Source organism: Aquarana catesbeiana, linkage group LG11 (genome assembly GCF_042186555.1).
Source record: "Aquarana catesbeiana isolate 2022-GZ linkage group LG11, ASM4218655v1, whole genome shotgun sequence".
Classification (NCBI taxonomy): domain Eukaryota; kingdom Metazoa; phylum Chordata; class Amphibia; order Anura; family Ranidae; genus Aquarana; species Aquarana catesbeiana.
In genome coordinates this window covers 283,168,247-283,188,869 of record NC_133334.1, presented here as the reverse complement: position 1 = coordinate 283,188,869, position 20,623 = coordinate 283,168,247, and the positions used below count along the sequence as shown (strand labels likewise).

The 20,623-nt window shown below is 48.5% G+C and overlaps 1 protein-coding gene across 1 annotated transcript; it reads left to right on the top strand.

The window, feature by feature from the left end:
* The first annotated feature begins 5,317 nt into the window (after nucleotides 1–5,317).
* SPATA2L (spermatogenesis associated 2 like) lies at nucleotides 5,318–16,970 on the top strand. The gene is made up of 4 exons (XM_073605973.1): nucleotides 5,318–5,417; nucleotides 7,398–7,582; nucleotides 13,430–13,733; nucleotides 15,140–16,970. The coding sequence occupies exons 3-4, from the start codon at nucleotides 13,431–13,433 to the stop codon at nucleotides 16,091–16,093; spliced, it is 1,257 nt and encodes a 418-aa protein (XP_073462074.1). The 5' UTR covers nucleotides 5,318–5,417; nucleotides 7,398–7,582; nucleotide 13,430; the 3' UTR covers nucleotides 16,094–16,970.
* Nucleotides 16,971–20,623: the final 3,653 nt, after the last annotated feature.

The window sequence follows — 20,623 nt, the reverse complement described above, 5'->3', positions numbered from 1 at the left end:
ACAGATGTAGGGAGAGGACTCCTGTGCTGTGTAAGGCTCCAATATAAAACGTCTTTCAGTGTCAGACAGAGCGATCGGTCATGGAGCAGAAGCAGGGTGTGTTCTGTGCAGAGTGCACCATTGTTGTCATTTCTGGTGTTGTATCTTGATAAAACAACAGCAGTTAGGCAGAGAAGATGAATGCATGGTGCCCCTCTATGGAGGGCACCTATAGACAAATGCTTACTCTGCCTAATTGGACACTAATGCCAATCATACAGCACTACCAGGATGCAGCACTCGTGCATGTTATATAACCCCGCCCCCAGCACTCATGCATGTTATATAACCCCACCCCCAGCTCTCGTACATGTTATATAACCCTGCCCCCAGCACGCGTGCATGTTATATAACCCCGCCCCCAGCACTTGTGCATGTTATATAACCCCGCTCCCAGCACTCGTGCATGTTATATAACCCCGCCCCCAGCACTCGTGCATGTTATATAACCCCGCCCCTGTGAGCATGTCTGTATATCTTTTATGCCAGTGTGAAGAAAACATGCGCACACTGTAAAACTTTGTTTCGGATGAAAGGAATTGTCTGAAAAATAATTTTATTTAGTTGTTGACTAAATCCATTAATACATGATTTGCATTTTGACTGAATTAATTTATCCAAAAACAGAATGTATTGCACATTGGTCCAGCTGTGGGAGAGCAAGCACTGGCACTGCCCGTAGGGTTGCCACCTTTTGTTCAAGCCAGAGCCAAACACTAGCACTGTAGTGCAGAACCTACCTTAAAGGGGTTGTACATTTTTTTAAATAACAAACATGTCACACTTACCTCCTCCTGTGCAAGGGTTTTGCACAGAGTGGCCCCGATCCTCCTCTTCTGGGGTCCCCCAGCGGCGCTCCTAGTTCCTCCCCGGATCGAGTGTCCCCTCGGTGACCCCCATTCCAAGGGGACACCTGTGCAGGCACACTCCTGAGTCCTGCTGCTGCGTCCAGCAATGACACAGACATCATGACTCAGCCCCGCCCCCGGCTCCCGTGTCACTGCATTTGAGTGGCAGCGGCGGGAGCCAATGGCTGCATTGCTATCAATCTATCCAATGAGGACCTGAGACAGCGACTGGAGCTGCTGGGCTCATTCTTGACGATGGAACGATCGGGTTCAGGAAAGTAAAAGGGGGGCTCTGGGGGGGCTGCTGCACTACAGAAGGTTTTTCACCTTCATGCATAGAATACAAACCTCGAGGATTTACAACCCCATCAACCCTTTTCTGGGTTCACCGACATCACATGATTCACAGTGCATTGTCTGTGCAGATCACATGCGATGTCAGTGCAGATCACATGCGATGTCAGTGCAGATCACATGCGATGTCTGCGCAGATCACATGCGATGTCAGTGCAGATCACATGCGATGTCTGTGCAGATCACATGCGATGTCTGTGCAGATCACATGCGATGTCAGTGCAGATCACATGCGATGTCAGTGCAGATCACATGCGATGTCAGTGCAGATCACATGCGATGTCAGTGCAGATCACATGCGATGTCAGTGCAATGCAAATACAAACTGTGTGGCTGAAATTGCATCGCATTTGAACAACAATGGTGTAGGACCCTCTATTTGGTCTGCACTTGAATCGGATCGCATTAGGTGTTCACACCTAAGGGATCAGATTATATATATATATCATACATTATACATCAGATTATATATATATATCATACATTATACATCAGATTCCTGCACCTCTCACAGTTCGCACTGCGATTTGCGAACCAATCTTGGATTTCATAAACTTTACATTGACACCCGCAGCGGTTTGCAGATGTCAGTGTGGAGCGCCGGTGATCCGGGTGCGATGCGGGAACCCGCACAGGATTGGCAGGATTTCCCTATCACACCAGTGTGAACCCAGCCTCAGTGAAGGGAGAACCACTGAAAAGGAAAAGTAACAGATGATAAAACATGATACATTTCTTGTATGTGAATACATTGTATCCAATAGAGGTGGATAGAATGTTCTGCAGTAACAAGAACATGGGGTGATAAATTACCAGCTGAAGATCCTCAAATCAACCCCTTCACACCGATCGTCCGCAAGCCTCGGATTGAAGGGGTTGTACCGGGGGAGGAGCCTGCAGCTGCACACATCACCCGCTGCCGTTTGTTAGAGCCGATCGTCCGCTTTCTTGGCATAACAACCAATGAAGCAAAGTAGCCGCTCAGATGTTATCCCAGACAGGGGACATCCCCACCCCCTCCCGCCACCTTCCTTGGCTCGCCTGAGATCTCCCGTCCCACCGGAGGGCCGAGCCACCAACCAGCACGTCCGCCGGAGACCCGAACAATGCCGGAATCGGCTTCGATCGACTCTCGGATCTAGTAACCCGGAAGTGACATTATGACATCACTTCCGGTTTACAGAAGACTTAAAGGCGCCAAATTTTAAAAACAGCCAAACTTGGAATTTTAAATACTTTTAAGTGCAAAGGAGGGATTTGGGGTCTTGTAGATCTCTCCATAAAGAGGACCTGTCACCTCCTATTACTGTCACATGGGATGTTTACATTCATTATAGACCCCAGATCTCTCCATAAAGAGGACCTGTCACCGTCTATTACTGTCACATGGGATGTTTACATTCATTATAGACCCCAGATCTCTCCATAAAGAGGACCTGTCACCGTCTATTACTGTCACATGGGATGTTTACATTCATTATAGACCCCAGATCTCTCCATAAAGAGGACCTGTCACCTCCTATTACTGTCACATGGGATGTTTACATTCATTATAGACCCCAGATCTCTCCATAAAGAGGACCTGTCACCTCCTATTACTGTCACATGGGATGTTTACATTCATTATAGACCCCAGATCTCTCCATAAAGAGGACCCGTCACCTCCTATTACTGTCACATGGGATGTTTACATTATAGACCCCAGATCTCTCCATAAAGAGGACCTGTCACCTCCTATTACTGTCACATGGGATGTTTACATTCATTATAGACCCCAGATCTCTCCATAAAGAGGACCTGTCACCACCTATTACTGTCACATAGGATGTTTACATTCAGTATAGACCCCAGATCTCTCCATAAAGAGGACCCGTCACCATCTATTACTGTCACATGGGATGTTTACATTCATTATAGACCCCAGATCTCTCCATAAAGAGGACCTGTCACCGTCTATTACTATCACATGGGATGTTTACATTCATTATAGACCCCAGATCTCTCCATAAAGAGGACCTGTCACCATCTATTACTGTCACATGGGATGTTTACATTCATTATAGACCCCAGATCTCTCCATAAAGAGGACCTGTCACCATCTATTACTGTCACATGGGATGTTTACATTCATTATAGACCCCAGATCTCTCCATAAAGGGGACCTGTCACCCCCTATTACTGTCACATGGGATGTTTACATTCATTATAGACCCCAGATCCCTCCATAAAGAGGACCTGTCACCACCTATTACTGTCACATGGGATGTTTACATTCATTATAGACCCCAGATCTCTCCATAAAGAGGACCTGTCACCGTCTATTACTGTCACATGGGATGTTTACATTCATTATAGACCCCAGATCTCTCCATAAAGAGGACCTGTCACCGCCTATTACTGTCACATGGGATGTTTACATTCATTATAGACCCCAGATCTCTCCATAAAGAGGACCTGTCACCGACTATTACTGTCACATGGGATGTTTACATTCATTATAGACCCCAGATCTCTCCATAAAGAGGACCTGTCACCGTCTATTACTGTCACATGGGATGTTTACATTCATTATAGACCCCAGATCTCTCCATAAAGAGGACCTGTCACCGCCTATTACTGTCACATGGGATGTTTACATTCATTATAGACCCCAGATCTCTCCATAAAGAGGACCTGTCACCGACTATTACTGTCACATGGGATGTTTACATTCATTATAGACCCCAGATCTCTCCATAAAGAGGACCTGTCACCGTCTATTACTGTCACATGGGATGTTTACATTCATTATAGACCCCAGATCTCTCCATAAAGAGGACCTGTCACCCCCTATTACTGTCACATGGGATGTTTACATTCATTATAGACCCCAGATCTCTCCATAAAGAGGACCTGTCACCGTCTATTACTGTCACATGGGATGTTTACATTCATTATAGACCCCAGATCTCTCCATAAAGAGGACCTGTCACCGTCTATTACTGTCACATGGGATGTTTACATTCCTTCTGACAGCAATAAAAGTGATCAGATTTTTTTTTTTCAAATGAACAGTGTAAAAATAAATAAATAAGAATTTTTTTTTTTTTTAAAGTGCCCATCCCTACATTTGCTCATGCAGACGCGAATGCATACGTAAGTTATTACCGCAAATGTAAACGGTGTTCATTCCACACATGTGAGATATCGACCACGATCGTCAGAACAATAATTCTATCCCTAGACCTCCTCTGAAACCCTAAACTGGTAACTTGTAGAAATGTTTAAAGCTTTGTCAAAGGAGATTTTTAAGTCCCGTAGTTTGTCACAATTCCACAAATGTGCACAATTTTAAAGCGTGACATGTTTGGTATCTATTTACTCAGCGTAACATCATCTTTCACATTATACAAAAAAATTGGGCTAACTTACTGTTTTTTTTTTATTCATGGTTTTCATATTGGCTTCTTATTCAGAATTTCCCATTGGAATGCATGGCTGTCAGGGTGCCACGTTTGGTGCCACGTTTATTGTCATGTTTGGTGCGGTATTTTATGATTTCTATCACTTGGCTCAGAGCCACATTGAATAATAACTAATAGAAGGAGAACAAATCACATCCGGGGGAGACAAGGTGGTTTTCATCGAGAAAAGGTTATTTATTCAGAATTCCCCCGTTATATACATGGAGGTCGGGGAGATCGAATTGTTGTTAAATTTCACAATTTTATTATAATTTTTTTCAGATGATTATTAAGTAAATAATCACTTTTGTGAATAAAGATCCAAACTGAATAAGGAGCCAATTTCTGCATCATGATTTCCATCATCACCAAAAATATAAATTGGTAAATGTGAAACAATCGAAACAAACAAATCCAGTTTACAAAGTTAACATTTTACCAGAAAGTACAAAAACCTCCCAAAAATCTCTTCTGTATTTCTGCAAATCCCAACAGAATAGATCACTATGTGCTGCAGACACTGGAGCTCCACTCTACACACAGATCACGTGACCTCCACTTCCTGTACTTCTCTCTAGTTCTTGTTTGTTACATTAAAGTTCATTTAAAAAAGGTGGAGATTGTGGAGGACACGTGCTTCCTGTCATCGGTGGAGCTCCACTCTGCAGCCACGCCCCTCTCAGCAACTACCAGAACCCGGAAGTGTTGGAGAAGGAAGAGCTGAGGGTGGACGGTGAGTACCGGAGGGAAACCTACCGCCCTGTTCTGTCTGACCCCCTCCCCCACCATCACCAGTACCTGACCCCCTCCCCCTTCTTCTCTCCCTCCTTCCTCCCTCCTCCCTTCTTCTCTTCCTCCCTTCTTTTCTTCCTCCTTCCTCCCTTCTTCTCTCCCTCCTTCCTCCCTCCTCCCTTCTTCTCTTCCTCCCTTCTTCTCTTCCTCCTTCCTCCCTCCTTCCTTCTTCTCTTCCTCCTTCCTCCCTTCTTCTCTCCCTCCTTCCTCCCTCCTCCCTTCTTCTCTTCCTCCCTTCTTCTCTTCCTCCTTCCTCCTCCTCCTTCTTCTCTTCCTCCTTCCTCCCTCCTTCCTCCCTCCTTCCTTCTTCTCTTCCTCCTTCCTCCCTCCTTCCTTCTTCTCTTCCTCCTTCCTCCCTCCTTCCTCCCTCCTTCCTTCTTCTCTTCCTCCTTCCTCCCCTCCTTCCTTCTTCTCTTCCTCCTTCCTCCCTCCTTCCTTCTTCTCTTCCTCCTTCCTCCCTCCTTCCTTCTTCTCTTCCTCCTTCCTTCTTCTCTTCCTCCTTCCTCCCTTCTTCTCTTCCTCCCTCCTCCCTTCTTCTTTTCCTCCCTTCTTCTCTTCTTCCCTCCTTCCTTCTTCTCTTCCTCCCTCCTTCCTTCTTCTCTTCCTCCTTCCTCCCTCCTTCCTTCTTCTCTTTCTCCTTCCTCCCTCCCCCCTTCTTTTCTTCCTCCCTCCCCCCTTCTTTTCTTCCTCCCTCCTCCTTCTTCTCTTCCTCCTTCCTCCCTTCTTCTCTTCTCTTCCCCCCTTCTTCTCTTCCTCTCTTCTTCTCTTCCTCTCTTCTTCTCTTCCTCCCTCCTCCCTTCTTCTCTTCCTCCCTCCTTCTCTTCCTCCTTCCTCCCTCCTTCCTTCTTCTCTTCCTCCTTCCTCCCTCCTTCCTTCTTCTCTTCCTCCTTCCTCCCTCCTTCCTTCTTCTCTTCCTCCTTCCTCCCTTCTTCTCTTCCTCCCTTCTTCTCTTCCTCCCTTCTTCTCTTCCTCCCTCCTTCCTCCCTCCTTCCTTCTTCTCTTTCTCCTTCCTCCCTCCTCCCTTCTTTTCTTCCTCCCTCCTCCTTTCTTTTCTTCCTCCCTCCTCCCTTCTTTTCTTCCTCCCTCCTCCCTTCTTCTCTTCCTCCTTCCTCCCTTCTTCTCTTCTCTTCCTCTCTTCCTCCCTTCTTCTCTTCCTCCCTCCTCCCTTCTTCTCTTCCTCCCTCCTTCTCTTCCTCCTTCCTCCCTCCTTCCTTCTTCTCTTCCTCCTTCCTCCCTCCTTCCTTCTTCTCTTCCTCCTTCCTCCCTCCTTCCTTCTTCTCTTCCTCCTTCCTCCCTTCTTCTCTTCCTCCCTTCTTCTCTTCCTCCCTTCTTCTCTTCCTCCCTCCTCCCTTCTCTTCCTCCCTCCTCCCTCCTCCCTTCTTCTCTTCCTCTCTTCCTCCTTCCTCCCTCCTTCCTTCTTCTCTTCCTCCCTCCTTCCTTCTTCTCTTCCTCCTTCCTCCCTTCTTCTCTTTCTCCCTCCTCCCCTCTTCTCTTCCTCCCTTCTTCTCTTCCTCCCTCCTCCCTTCTTCTCTTCCTCCCTTCTTCTCTTCCTCCCTCCTCCCTTCTTCTCTTCCTCTCTTCCTCCTTCCTCCCTCCTTCCTTCTTCTCTTCCTCCCTCCTTCCTTCTTCTCTTCCTCCTTCCTCCCTTCTTCTCTTTCTCCCTCCTCCCCTCTTCTCTTCCTCCCTTCTTCTCTTCCTCCCTCCTCCCTTCTTCTCTTCCTCCCTTCTTCTCTTCCTCCCTCCTCCCTTCTTCTCTTCCTCTGTCCTCCCTTCTTTTCTTCCTCCCTCCTACCTTCTTCTCTATCTCCCTTCTTCTCTTCCTCCCTCCTCCCTTCTCTTCCTCCTTCCATTTCATTCTTCCTCTCTCCCCCCTCTCTCAGGACACCCTGAAAATTACATCACACGTTCCTTTTTTTTACAGCTTACATCAGGTGACCGAGCAACACCTCACCCAGAGGATCAGCAGTGTGAGGAGAAGTCCACACATCCGCCTCTGACTGGTGGCTTCCCGTGTCATCACCACTCACTGGTTCATCTGCCAATCACTGCCTGGGACCAGCTGAAGGGGCGGGGCTGCGATTAGGAGCGAGCTTGGGATGGTGACAGGTGAGTGGGGTGCAGTGAGCGCTGAGATCATTTTCTGTGAGAATGGTGGGAGCAGAAAGGAGAGAACCGTCATCTCTAAGAGCTTCTGTCACTGCCGACATCTATTGAGTCACACCCTGCGAGAACTGACACCCAGGAGAGACATAGAACAGGATACCCAGAGCACTGACACTCAGGAGAGAAGGATACCCAGAGCACTGACACTCAGGAGAGACAGAGAGCAGGATACCCAGAGCACTGACACTCAGGAGAGACAGAGAGCAGGATACCCAGAGCACTGACACTCAGGAGAGAAGGATACCCAGAGCACTGACACTCAGGAGAGACGGAAAGTAGGATACCCAGAGCACTGACACTCAGGAGAGACAGAGAGCAGGATACCCAGAGCACTGACACTCAGGAGAGCAGGATACCCAGAGCACTGACACTCAGGAGAGACATAGAACAGGATACCCAGAGCACTGACACTCAGGAGAGATGGAGAGCAGGATACCCAGAGCACTGACACTCAGGAGAGCAGGATACCCAGAGCACTGACACTAAGGAGAGACAGAGAACAGGATACCCAGAGCACTGACACTCAGGAGAGAAGGATACCCAGAGCACTGACACTCAGGAGAGACAGAGAACAGGATACCCAGAGCACTGACACTCAGGAGAGACAGAGAACAGGATACCCAGAGCACTGACACTCAGGAGAGAAGGATACCCAGAGCACTGACACTCAGGAGAGAAGGATACCCAGAGCACTGACACTAAGGAGAGACAGAGAACAGGATACCCAGAGCACTGACACTCAGGAGAGAAGGATACCCAGAGCACTGACACTCAGGAGAGACAGAGAACAGGATACCCAGAGCACTGACACTCAGGAGAGACAGAGAACAGGATACCCAGAGCACTGACACTCAGGAGAGAAGGATACCCAGAGCACTGACACTCAGGAGAGACAGAGAACAGGATACCCAGAGCACTGACACTCAGGAGAGAAGGATACCCAGAGCACTGACACTCAGGAGAGACAGAGAACAGGATACCCAGAGCACTGACACTCAGGAGAGACAGAGAGCAGGATACCCAGAGCACTGACACTCAGGAGAGACGGAAAGTAGGATACCCAGAGCACTGACACTCAGGAGAGCAGGATACCCTGAGCACTGAAACTCAGGAGAGACATAGAACAGGATACCCAGAGCACTGACACTCAGGAGGGACGGAGAGCAGGATACCCAGAGCACTGACACTCAGGAGAGACGGAGAGCAGGATACCCAGAGCACTGACACTCAGGAGAGACAGAGAGCAGGATACCCAGAGCACTGACACTCAGGAGAGAAGGATACCCAGAACACTGACACTCAGGAGAGACATAGAACAGGATACCCAGAGCACTGACACTCAGGAGAGACAGAGAACAGGATACCCAGAGCACTGACACTCAGGAGAGACGGAAAGTAGGATACCCAGAGCACTGACACTCAGGAGAGATGGAGAGCAGGATACCCAGAGCACTGACACTCAGGAGAGATGGAGAGCAGGATACCCAGAGCACTGACACTCAGGAGAGACATAGAACAGGATACCCAGAGCACTGACACTAAGGAGAGACATAGAACAGGATACCCAGAGCACTGACACTCAGGAGAGCAGGATACCCAGAGCACTGACACTAAGGAGAGACATAGAACAGGATACCCAGAGCACTGACACTCAGGAGAGACAGAGAACAGGATACCCAGAGCACTGACACTCAGGAGAGACAGAGAACAGGATACCCAGAGCACTGACACTCAGGAGAGACAGAGAACAGGATACCCAGAGCACTGACACTAAGGAGAGACATAGAACAGGATACCCAGAGCACTGACACTAAGGAGAGACATAGAACAGGATACCCAGAGCACTGACACTCAGGAGAGACAGAGAACAGGATACCCAGAGCACTGACACTCAGGAGAGACGGAAAGTAGGATACCCAGAGCACTGACACTCAGGAGAGACAGAGAGCAGGATACCCAGAGCACTGACACTCAGGAGAGACAGAGAGCAGGATACCCAGAGCACTGACACTCAGGAGAGACGGAAAGTAGGATACCCAGAGCACTGACACTCAGGAGAGACGGAAAGTAGGATACCCAGAGCACTGACACTCAGGAGAGCAGGATACCCTGAGCACTGACACTCAGGAGAGACATAGAACAGGATACCCAGAGCACTGACACTCAGGAGGGACGGAGAGCAGGATACCCAGAGCACTGACACTCAGGAGAGACAGAGAGCAGGATACCCAGAGCACTGACACTCAGGAGAGACATAGAACAGGATACCCAGAGCACTGACACTCAGGAGAGACGGAGAGCAGGATACCCAGAGCACTGACACTCAGGAGAGACAGAGAGCAGGATACCCAGAGCACTGACACTCAGGAGAGACTGAGAACAGGATACCCAGAGCACTGACACTCAGGAGAGACAGAGAGCAGGATACCCAGAGCACTGACACTCAGGAGAGACATAGAACAGGATACCCAGAGCACTGACACTCAGGAGAGACAGAAAGTAGGATACCCAGAGCACTGACACTCAGGAGAGATGGAGAGCAGGATACCCAGAGCACTGACACTCAGGAGAGACATAGAACAGGATACCCAGAGCACTGACACTCAGGAGAGACAGAGAGCAGGATACCCAGAGCACTGACACTCAGGAGAGACAGAGAGCAGGATACCCAGAGCACTGACACTCAGGAGAGACGGAAAGTAGGATACCCAGAGCACTGACACTCAGGAGAGACAGAGAGCAGGATACCCAGAGCACTGACACTCAGGAGAGACGGAAAGTAGGATACCCAGAGCACTGACACTCAGGAGAGACAGAGAGCAGGATACCCAGAGCACTGACACTCAGGAGAGAAGGATACCCAGAGCACTGACACACAGGAGAGAAGGATACCCAGAGCACTGACACTCAGGAGAGACAGAGAGCAGGATACCCAGAGCACTGACACTCAGGAGAGACGGAAAGTAGGATACCCAGAGCACTGACACTCAGGAGAGACAGAGAGCAGGATACCCAGAGCACTGACACTCAGGAGAGACAGAGAGCACAATACCCAGAGCACTGACACTCAGGAGAGACAGAGAACAGGATACCCAGAGCACTGACACTCAGGAGAGACGGAGAGCAGGATACCCAGAGCACTGACACTCAGGAGAGACGGAGAGCAGGATACCCAGAGCACTGACACTCAGGAGAGAAGGATACCCAGAGCACTGACACTCAGGAGAGAAGGATACCCAGAGCACTGACGCCCTGGAGAGACAGAGAACAGGATACCCAGAGCACTGACACTCAGGAGAGACAGAGAGCAGGATACCCAGAGCACTGACACTCAGGAGAGACAGAGAGCAGGATACCCAGAGCACTGACACTCAGGAGGGACGGAAAGTAGGATACCCAGAGCACTGACACTCAGGAGAGACAGAGAGCAGGATACCCAGAGCACTGACACTCAGGAGAGCATAATACCCAGAGCACTGACACTCAGGAGAGCATAATACCCAGAGCACTGACACTCAGGAGAGACATAGAACAGGATACCCAGAGCACTGACACTAAGGAGAGACAGAGAGCAGGATACCCAGAGCACCAACACTCAGGAGAGACAGAGAGCAGGATACCCAGAGCACTGACACTCAGGAGAGACAGAGAGCAGGATACCCAGAGCACCAACACTCAGGAGAGACAGAGAACAGGATACCCAGAGCACTGACACTAAGGAGAGACATAGAACAGGATACCCAGAGCACTGACACTCAGGAGAGACAGAGAACAGGATACCCAGAGCACTGACACTCAGGAGAGACGGAAAGTAGGATACCCAGAGCACTGACACTCAGGAGGGACGGAGAGCAGGATACCCAGAGCACTGACACTCAGGAGAGACAGAGAGAAGGATACCCAGAGCACTGACACTCAGGAGAGAAGGATACCCAGAGCACTGACACTCAGGAGAGAAGGATACCCAGAGCACTGACACTCAGGAGAGAAGGATACCCAGAGCACTGACGCCCTGGAGAGACAGAGAACAGGATACCCAGAGCACTGACACTCAGGAGAGACAGAGAGCAGGATACCCAGAGCACTGACACTCAGGAGAGACAGAGAGCAGGATACCCAGAGCACTGACACTCAGGAGGGACGGAAAGTAGGATACCCAGAGCACTGACACTCAGGAGGGACGGAGAGCAGGATACCCAGAGCACTGACACTCAGGAGAGACAGAGAGCAGGATACCCAGAGCACTGACACTCAGGAGAGCATAATACCCAGAGCACTGACACTCAGGAGAGCATAATACCCAGAGCACTGACACTCAGGAGGGACGGAAATTAGGATACCCAGAGCACTGACACTCAGGAGAGACTGAGAGAAGGATACCCAGAGCACTGACACTTAGGAGAGACATAGAACAGGATACCCAGAGCACTGACACTCAGGAGAGACGGAAAGTAGGATACCCAGAGCACTGACACTCAGGAGAGCAGGATACCCAGAGCACTGACACTCAGGAGAGACGGAGAGCAGGATACCCAGAGCACTGACACTCAGGAGAGACAGAGAGCAGGATACCCAGAGCACTGACACTCAGGAGAGACAGAGAGCAGGATACCCAGAGCACTGACACTCAGGAGGGACGGAAAGTAGGATACCCAGAGCACTGACACTCAGGAGAGAAGGATACCCAGAGCACTGACACTCAGGAGAGAAGGATACCCAGAGCACTGACACTCAGGAGAGACGGAGAGCAGGATACCCAGAGCACTGACACTCAGGAGAGACGGAGAGCAGGATACCCAGAGCACTGACACTCAGGAGAGAAGGATACCCAGAGCACTGACACTCAGGAGAGACGGAGAGCAGGATACCCAAAGCACTGACACTCAGGAGAAACAGAGAACAGGATACCCAGAGCACTGACACTCAGGAGAGAAGGATACCCAGAGCACTGACACTCAGGAGAGCAGGATACCCAGAGCACTGACACTCAGGAGAGCAGGATACCCAGAGCACTGACACTCAGGAGAGCAGGATACCCAGAGCACTGACACTCAGGAGAGAAGGATACCCAGAGCACTGACACTCAGGAGAGCAGGATACCCAGAGCACTGACACTCAGGAGAGCAGGATACCCAGAGCACTGACACTCAGGAGAGACAGAGAACAGGATACCCAGAGCACTGACACTCAGGAGAGACAGAGAACAGGATACCCAGAGCACTGACACTCAGGAGAGATGGAGAGCAGGATACCCAGAGCACTGACACTCAGGAGAGACAGAGAACACTACAAGCAGTACTCATACTGAGGAGTGACTGAGAACTCAACTTGGAGTGCTAACATTTTAGGATAGCAATTACCCACTGCAGTAAAAATTGCCAAAGTCACACTCAGGTGGTCAATACGGAGTAGTGTTATGAAGGGGCAGCAGATAACCCTCTGATTTGGGTGGGGCAGCAGAAAGTCTTTTAAATTAGGAGGGGCAGGGCCCTGGCCCTGGCCCTGGCCCTTGCAAACCAGAGGGCCCAGGGCCCCGCCCCTCCTAATTTAGAAGACTTTCTGCTGGGCCCTCTGGTTTGCAAAGGGGGGGCCCCTGGGCCATCAGAGTCACTTTTAATTTCAAAGCATCCCAGTCCTGTTGGTAAAAATCCGATGGAGTGCTGATGAGCTCTCCTCCTTTTTAGCAATCTTTCTCCTCTGAACTGTGAGATCTTCACATACAATCATTTGGATGTCTCTGTATTTGCTATCCATCGGTTACAGGTCTAATGTCTGTAATGTCTCTCCTAGGATGGCTGTGGACTCCTTGCTGGCTCAGTACAAGAGTTGGCTGCTCATTGCCTCCTCTCAGGGTGATGAAGCTCCATGCTCTGACACTCATCTGGTTGACACGATGAGACGGAGTATCCTGGAAGATCCTGACCTGCACAATGCTCTCCACAATGATGCCTTCTCCTTGATTACCGGTGGCCTCCGGGACCAGTCAGATCTTCTCTCCTCCCTGAACCGTATGGCTTGTGCCTTCCAGGCCCTGGAGCAGGCCGCCCTTCATCTTTATTTTACTCCTTGGAGAAAGGAGTTTCATACCATAAAGGTGAGTGAGATCTCCCAATGGACTTCATTGTCTGATTTCAATCGGCTTTCCTGAATGGGACAAAGAGACTCTGGAGAGATCCTTTTACACAGTTGCTGGGGTGTGTGGAGGCCACCCGATCGCTTCTATGTCACCTCATGTCACTTATAAAGTACAATCCCCAAGAGACAGGAACTCCATTGCCATGTCAGACACTTCATTTCCTACTTATCAGCTCAAAGACAAGAAATAAAGCTTTAAAAGAGATAATAGAATAGAAGTATAGCCAAAGCTTTATATATATATATATTGTAAACTTATTTTTTTCAAAATTTTCTATTTTTTTTCTTTGTTCCAGCCAAAAATAAAAAAAACCCAGCAGGCTCCTCCTCTTTGGCTAATTCCCCCATGAAAAGCGGCTTACCATGGGGGCACCCAAACCGCCCTGCCTGCATCTATTGACACAGAGCGGGAGGCTCGGCCCTGCCCCCACTAGACAACGCCCAACCCCCCCACCTAGCACAGCATTTGATAGCAGTGGGAGCCAATGGCTGATATGAGTTTGCCAAGGGAGGAGGGAGACAGTGACGAGAGCCGTTGCTCTCATGCCCATCGCTGGATTGGATCAGGGGGCAGGTAAGTGTGAGGGGGGGCTGGGGCTAGTTTTGCAGCACAGGTTTTTCACCTTAAAGAAGACCTTCAGTCATTTTTTTCAACTTTCCATCTATTAAATCTTCTGCTCTTGTTGTTGATATAACTTTGGATAGTAAAACATCTTTTTTTCTGCCAGTAAATCCCTTATACAGCCCACTTCCTGTTTGTTGCCTAGGCTTATGAGAGGGAGATTTCTGCAGCATATTTGGCAAGTACAGAATCCAAGTATATATTAAATAATATGCAAAGTAGTTGGAGGGAAGCTTCAGAATGGCAAAGATTTTTTTTTCAAATTATGTGAGCAGACTGCAATTCCTCTTTATTGCATTAAGGTGAAAAACCTTAAAGCTTTAGAACCACTTTAAGTCATAGCTATGAATATCTTGCTCATTTCTGCTGTAAGGCCTTAGTCATAACTGTAAACAGCTTACAGGTTTCGTCCGTTAGGCCTTAGTTGTAGCTATGTCTAATACCTTGTGGCCGAAACATGTAAGCTGATTTATCCTGTGATTACGTTGTAGTGAATAAAGACCAATATATTTGGATGTCTCGGGTTGCTGGCTGCATACCTTTACTATCCTTGTATGAGTGAATGGGGGACCCTCAGAGCCTGAGCACTGAATTTTGAACCCCTCTCTGATATATTGGGAATCTGGATTAAATGCGTTTTTTTTTCTTGTCCTCTGTTATGTTTCTATACATTTTTTTTTTTTTTTTTTTTATAATCTCCTGAAGTTTGCTGAGTACATTAAATCTCCTTTGTCTCCCTGCAGACCTACTCCGGACATTACATTCACCTGCTAGAGCCGGCCTTCTCTCAGGATGGAATATTTCTGGCTCTCAGTAAATTGGGGTACAAATCGCAGGAAGGCGGGGCTTGCCTGACTCTCCAGTCCCCGCCTCTAGAGCACATGCTGTGTACGGCAGCCCTCGGCTTCCTTGCTGGTCAGTTGGAATGTCGCATATTGTCCGACATGGTCCTCATCTCCGGACCTGAGCTGGTGAACGGAGCTGACCTCATCCAGGAGAGGAAGACCTGGAGAGGAGAAGCTGCATGTATGGAGAGGCTGCAGAAACTCGTCCAGGAAGCCGTCCAAGTTCCCAAATCTCCTCCCAACATGGAAGTACATAAAAGTTGTGACTTTAATAAAGTTGGAGAATTGTATCTACCCAAATTCTGTGACTGCTGCCACGAGACCTGGGACCAGCATGTCAATGGGAGATGTAGGGAAAGAACTGAGAAGCTTGTGCTCCTCAAAAAGAAAGGAGAACTTCTCCCCCATGGCGAGGACTCCAGCTACGCGTTTCGGGCACAGGCTGAATTTAACATGCATGACTGTGTGTACGCAGACGGTTCTTTGGAGCAATGCTGTGCGGAATGTCGCCTCCTCCACAGCTCTTCCTGTCCGCGGCTGTCGGTGTGTAAGAGCTCCAGCCATCCGGTTACTCAGCTGACTCCTCTAAAGAAGCGGGAAGCCGTGATGCAGGAAGAGGGAAAGAAATACACGCTGCACATCTGCTTACAGCCGGGGAAGTTACCCCATTACCGCTGTTCCCAGTGCCGGGAGCTTCATTACATAAACTGCAAACAGCTGGAACAGTGCCGAGGCAACCAACACAGCGCCCAAATGATCATGCTGGAGAAGGACCAGCAACTGTGGCTGCGGCGGAGCCTCATGGACCTCACCCGGCTGTGTGTAGACGGGGGGAGGGGCAGCGAAGTATAACGCTCAGAGTTCTCAGTTCTGTAGAAATGGTCGGTGCTTCTGGTATCACCAGGGAACCAATCAGGATAGAGCAATGGAACCTTCTATTGTCAACCTGTTTGTGCTACTGATAAACGTTCGTTTTATTTCCAAGTTAGTGATGTGTGAAAGGATTGGTTTTTTTTTTTGTTTGTTTTTTTAAAGGAGAAGTCCGGCCTGAGCTCGTTTGGCTGGACTTCTATGGGTCACAATTCGTTTTGCACTCCTGTGACCTGTTTTCAGCAGAGAGCGGGCTGAAGTCACAGGAATCGGTCCAGGCATGCGTCATCCCGACAATAAAGTCTGGATCCGCCAGGTGCCTGGACTGATACCCATCTCAGATTCTAAGTGAGTTGCTCCCCACCCCCTCCACAGCTCAGCGCTCCAGTGGGGGTGGGGCAGAGCAGAGAGCTGCTGACTGTCAATTAAGTATGGGCTCAGGCGTGTTCACAACTCCACATCACAGGAATCAGCCAGGAACCCGACACTGCGCAGCGCTAATCACAGGTAGTGAGACCTTTCCCGATCTGTGCAGTGTCGGCTTCCTGGCGGGCACGTGCAGTGTCGGCTTCCTGGCGGGCACGTGGAGTTGTGAACACGCCTGAGCCCACCCTTAATTGACAGTCATCAGCTCTCTGCTCGGGGAGCTGTGAGAACTGAGCCATCGGTGGTGTTCGATCGCTCGGTTCTCAGTGTAGAGGCATCGGGGGAAGGGATGCAGCATCCACCTAGGCAAGTATGAATATGGGGAAAAAAACAAAACATCTCTTTTAAGCTTCTAATAAATATACAGACCAATGCGCTGATTGTACGAGGAATATAAAAATAATTTGAAAATAAATACATTTTATTAATCACATCTCTTGTTTTCTTTAAAGGAGTTGTAAAGACAGAAGGTGCTTTGTATTAGGGATGAGCCGAACAGGCAAAAAATTTGTATGAACACCAATGAAGTCTATGGGACTCGAACGTGAAAAATCAAAAGTGCTCATTTTAAAGGCTTATATGCAAGTTATTGCCATAAAAAGTGTTTGGGGACCCGGGTCCTTACCAAGAAAAAAAAAAAATGCCGTGGACTTCTCCCCAAAATCCATAGCAGGCCCTTCAGGTCTGGTATGGATATTACGGGTAACCCTGCACCCAAATTTTTTAAAAAATGGTGTGAGGGTCCCCCAGGCACTATATACTCTGAACAGCAGTATATATACTATACGGCCTGCCCTATATACTCTGCAGAAAATTGGGCCTTAGGTGTTGGTGGTACCAGAACACTGTAATCCCTCACAGATAACTCTTGTTGGGCACAGGAACGGGCAATGCTGTGAAACATGACTGCCAGTTTCTTGTCCTTCCGTGACACCCCCCCTCTCTTTCTTGGCTCACGATACTTCCTTGCTGTGTTTGTAAATGGCCAGGCGGCAGAGGAAGGAGGAGGGGGGCCTCGTCCCACCAAGGTCACCCTGTCAGAAACAGGTACCCGCTCCCCACCTGAAAGGTGCCAAATGTGGCAGCAGAGGGGGGCAGGAAGCAAACAAGCAGAGCTTCCCCTATTACAAACAATTTATACACAGAAACAGGTTTTTTTAAAGTGCAAATGTCCATAAAATGTAATCTTCAGTATTAAAGTGTAAATAACACTACAATGCATTGTGCTGCAATATTAAAATAAAGTGACTTGTGCTCTGGTTTTCTGTATTTTAACCACTTGCCGACCGGGCGGCGATAACCGAATGATGGCTACGGCGCGGTCGGGTTATTCTGGGAAGGTGTAAAATGAGGTCCTCCCAGAATCGCGCCACCAGGAATGTCTGTGATATAACCGAAATGAAGAAAATGCATTTTTTTACAAAATTTTTTTCATTTATTTAGTAAATAAACCCCCCAGTGGTGATTAAATACCCCAAAAGAAAGCTCCATTTGTGCGAAAAAATAGGACAAAAATGTCATATGGGTACAGTGTTACACGACCGCGTAATTGTCATTCAAAATGTGAGAGTACTGAAAATTGGCCTGGGCAGGAAGGAGGTTTATGTGTCCGGTAGGCAAGTGGTTAAAGGAATTGTAACACAAGTGTATTGCACTTTAATATGGAGGATTGCATTTTATAGACATTTGCACTTTGTTTCTGTGTATCAGTTGTTTGCATAAGATTTATGAATTGGTGTGTTTTTTTGTTTTTTAAAACACAGGGATTGCATTAATTGATTACCTTGAGGCCGGGTTCACACCGGTATGACAAACGCTCCGACATTGGGAGATCATGTCACATGACGTGTGAAAATCAATAGTGCCCGATGAAAGAGTCATAACTGGTCGGACTTTGAAAATGCTCCCTGCACTACTTTGGTCCGACTTCAGCCCATTGAATATCATTGAAGTCGGATCCTTGTCCAACCATCCGACTTGTGACATCTGACATGGTGATTACAGCAGCAGTAAAGGGGCCATTATGTCACACTGGGATGATTTTGATTGGTCAGAAGACAAGTCGTACTCGCACACAGTCAGATCAAAGTAGTAGTATCCTGTTCATACAAGTCGGATGGATGTAGGAGCGATGTCGCAGAGTAGGATGACAGTCATATGACAGTCGTGTAGTATCAGTGTGAACCCAGAGCTTTCTATTTCTTACATCAATGTATAGCGATTATGTAGGTACTATAAGACCCCTTTCACACGGAGCCGCCCCGGGCGTCAACAGTAAAGTGCGCTATTTTTAGCACCACTTTACCGTTGATATTCGGCCGCTAGTAGGGGGTTTTATCCCCCCACTAGCGGCTGAAAAGGGGTTAAATCTGCTCGCAAAACACAGCTGCAGCCCTACTGTTTTCAAAGCATTCACCGCTCCTCCACCGCTGCAAAGAAGCTGCTGGCAGGACTTCTCGGGACGCCCTACCAGCGTAGCGCCCCAGTGTGAAAGCACTCCGGCTTTCACACTGGGTTTGCAGCTGAGGCTTTTTTCAGGAACTATTTTTTAGCACTGTAGCGCCTGAAAAACGCCTCCAGTGTGAAAGGGGTCTTAAAGCAGCAGCTACCTCACTTTTGATTTTCCACTATATTTGCACAGAGGGTATAAAATGACTGTTGGGCGGGGTGTTTAGACACACAATTTAGATATACAGTACCTCGAAAAAGTATTCATACCCCTTGAAATATTCCACATTTTGTCATGTTACACCCAAAAACAAATGTATTTTATTGGGATTTTGTGATAAACCAACACAAAGTGGCAACATAATTGTGAAGTGGAAGGAAAACCTTGACCTGAACACCTTTGGGATGAGTTGAAGCAGTTTATACTGAGCCTTGACCTCAACCCTACGGAACACCTTTGGGATGAACTGGAGCTGTCTACACCGAGCCTTGACCTCAACCCTACCGAACACCTTTGGGATGAACTGGAACGGTCTACACCGAGCCTTGACCTCAACCCTACTGAACACCTTTGGGATGAACTGGAGCTGTCTACACCGAGTCTTGACCTCAACCCTACCGAACACCTTTGGGATGAACTGGAACGGTCTACACTGAGCCTTGACCTCAATCCTACTGAACACCTTTGGGATGAACTGGAGCTGTCTACACCGAGCCTTGACCTCAACCCTACCGAACACCTTTGGGATGAACTGGAACGGTCTACACTGAGCCTTGACCTCAACACGACAGAACACCTTTGAGATGAACTAGAGTGGGTCTACAACCAAGCCTTGACCTCAACCCTACTGAACACCTTTGGGATAAACTAGAGCTGTCTACACCGAGCCTTGACCTCAACCCTACTGAACACATTAGGGATGAACTGGAATGGTCTCTACACCAAGCCTCTACTTCAACCCTACTGAACACATTAGGGATGAACTGGAATGGTCTCTACACCAAGCCTCTACTTCAACCCTACTGAATATCTTTTGAAAGAATTGGAACACGGATTGTTAGCCGGATCTTCTCATCCAACATCAGTACCTGACCTCACAAATGTTCTTTTGGCTGAATGAGCACAAATTCCCACCATCACACTCCAAAATCTTGTGGTAAGCCTTCGTAGAAGAGTGGAGGCTGTTATACCCGAGGCTGGGTTCACACCAATCGCCGGCTCACAGCGGGGGGGGTCCTGTGCGTCACAGTTCCAAGTCCGATTTCAGCCCAAATTTTGGGCCGAATTCGGACCTAAAATGGACCAAAAGATGCACAGCGTTTTTGTGCTAAACACACCGGACCCGCTGTGGAGATAAGAGAACCGGCTCCATAAAGAGCCGGTCAAAATCTACCACTATTGCAAATTGGATGTGAGGAACCCGCATCCAATTCGGAATGGTGTGAACCCGGCCTGAAGGGGAGGTCAACTCCTTATTCTTGTCCATGATTTTGGGATGTCCATCAAACTCAGATATGACAGTCAGAAGTCCACAAGTAGTAGACTGTATTGTGTAGACAGTAAGATGGAGAAATAACCAGATAAAGGTGGTGAAAGCTCAGACCATGCTGGGAACAATAAAAACCCATCAGAATATA

What these genes read in the sequence shown, in the direction of transcription:
- SPATA2L (XM_073605973.1), top strand. Translation starts at nt 13,431, where the DNA reads ATGGCTGTGGACTCCTTGCTGGCTCAGTACAAGAGTTGGCTGCTCATT. An exon ending in AGGAGTTTCATACCATAAAG is followed by an intron (nt 13,734 to 15,139) that starts GTGAGTGAGATC and finishes GTCTCCCTGCAG; the next exon opens with ACCTACTCCGGACATTACAT.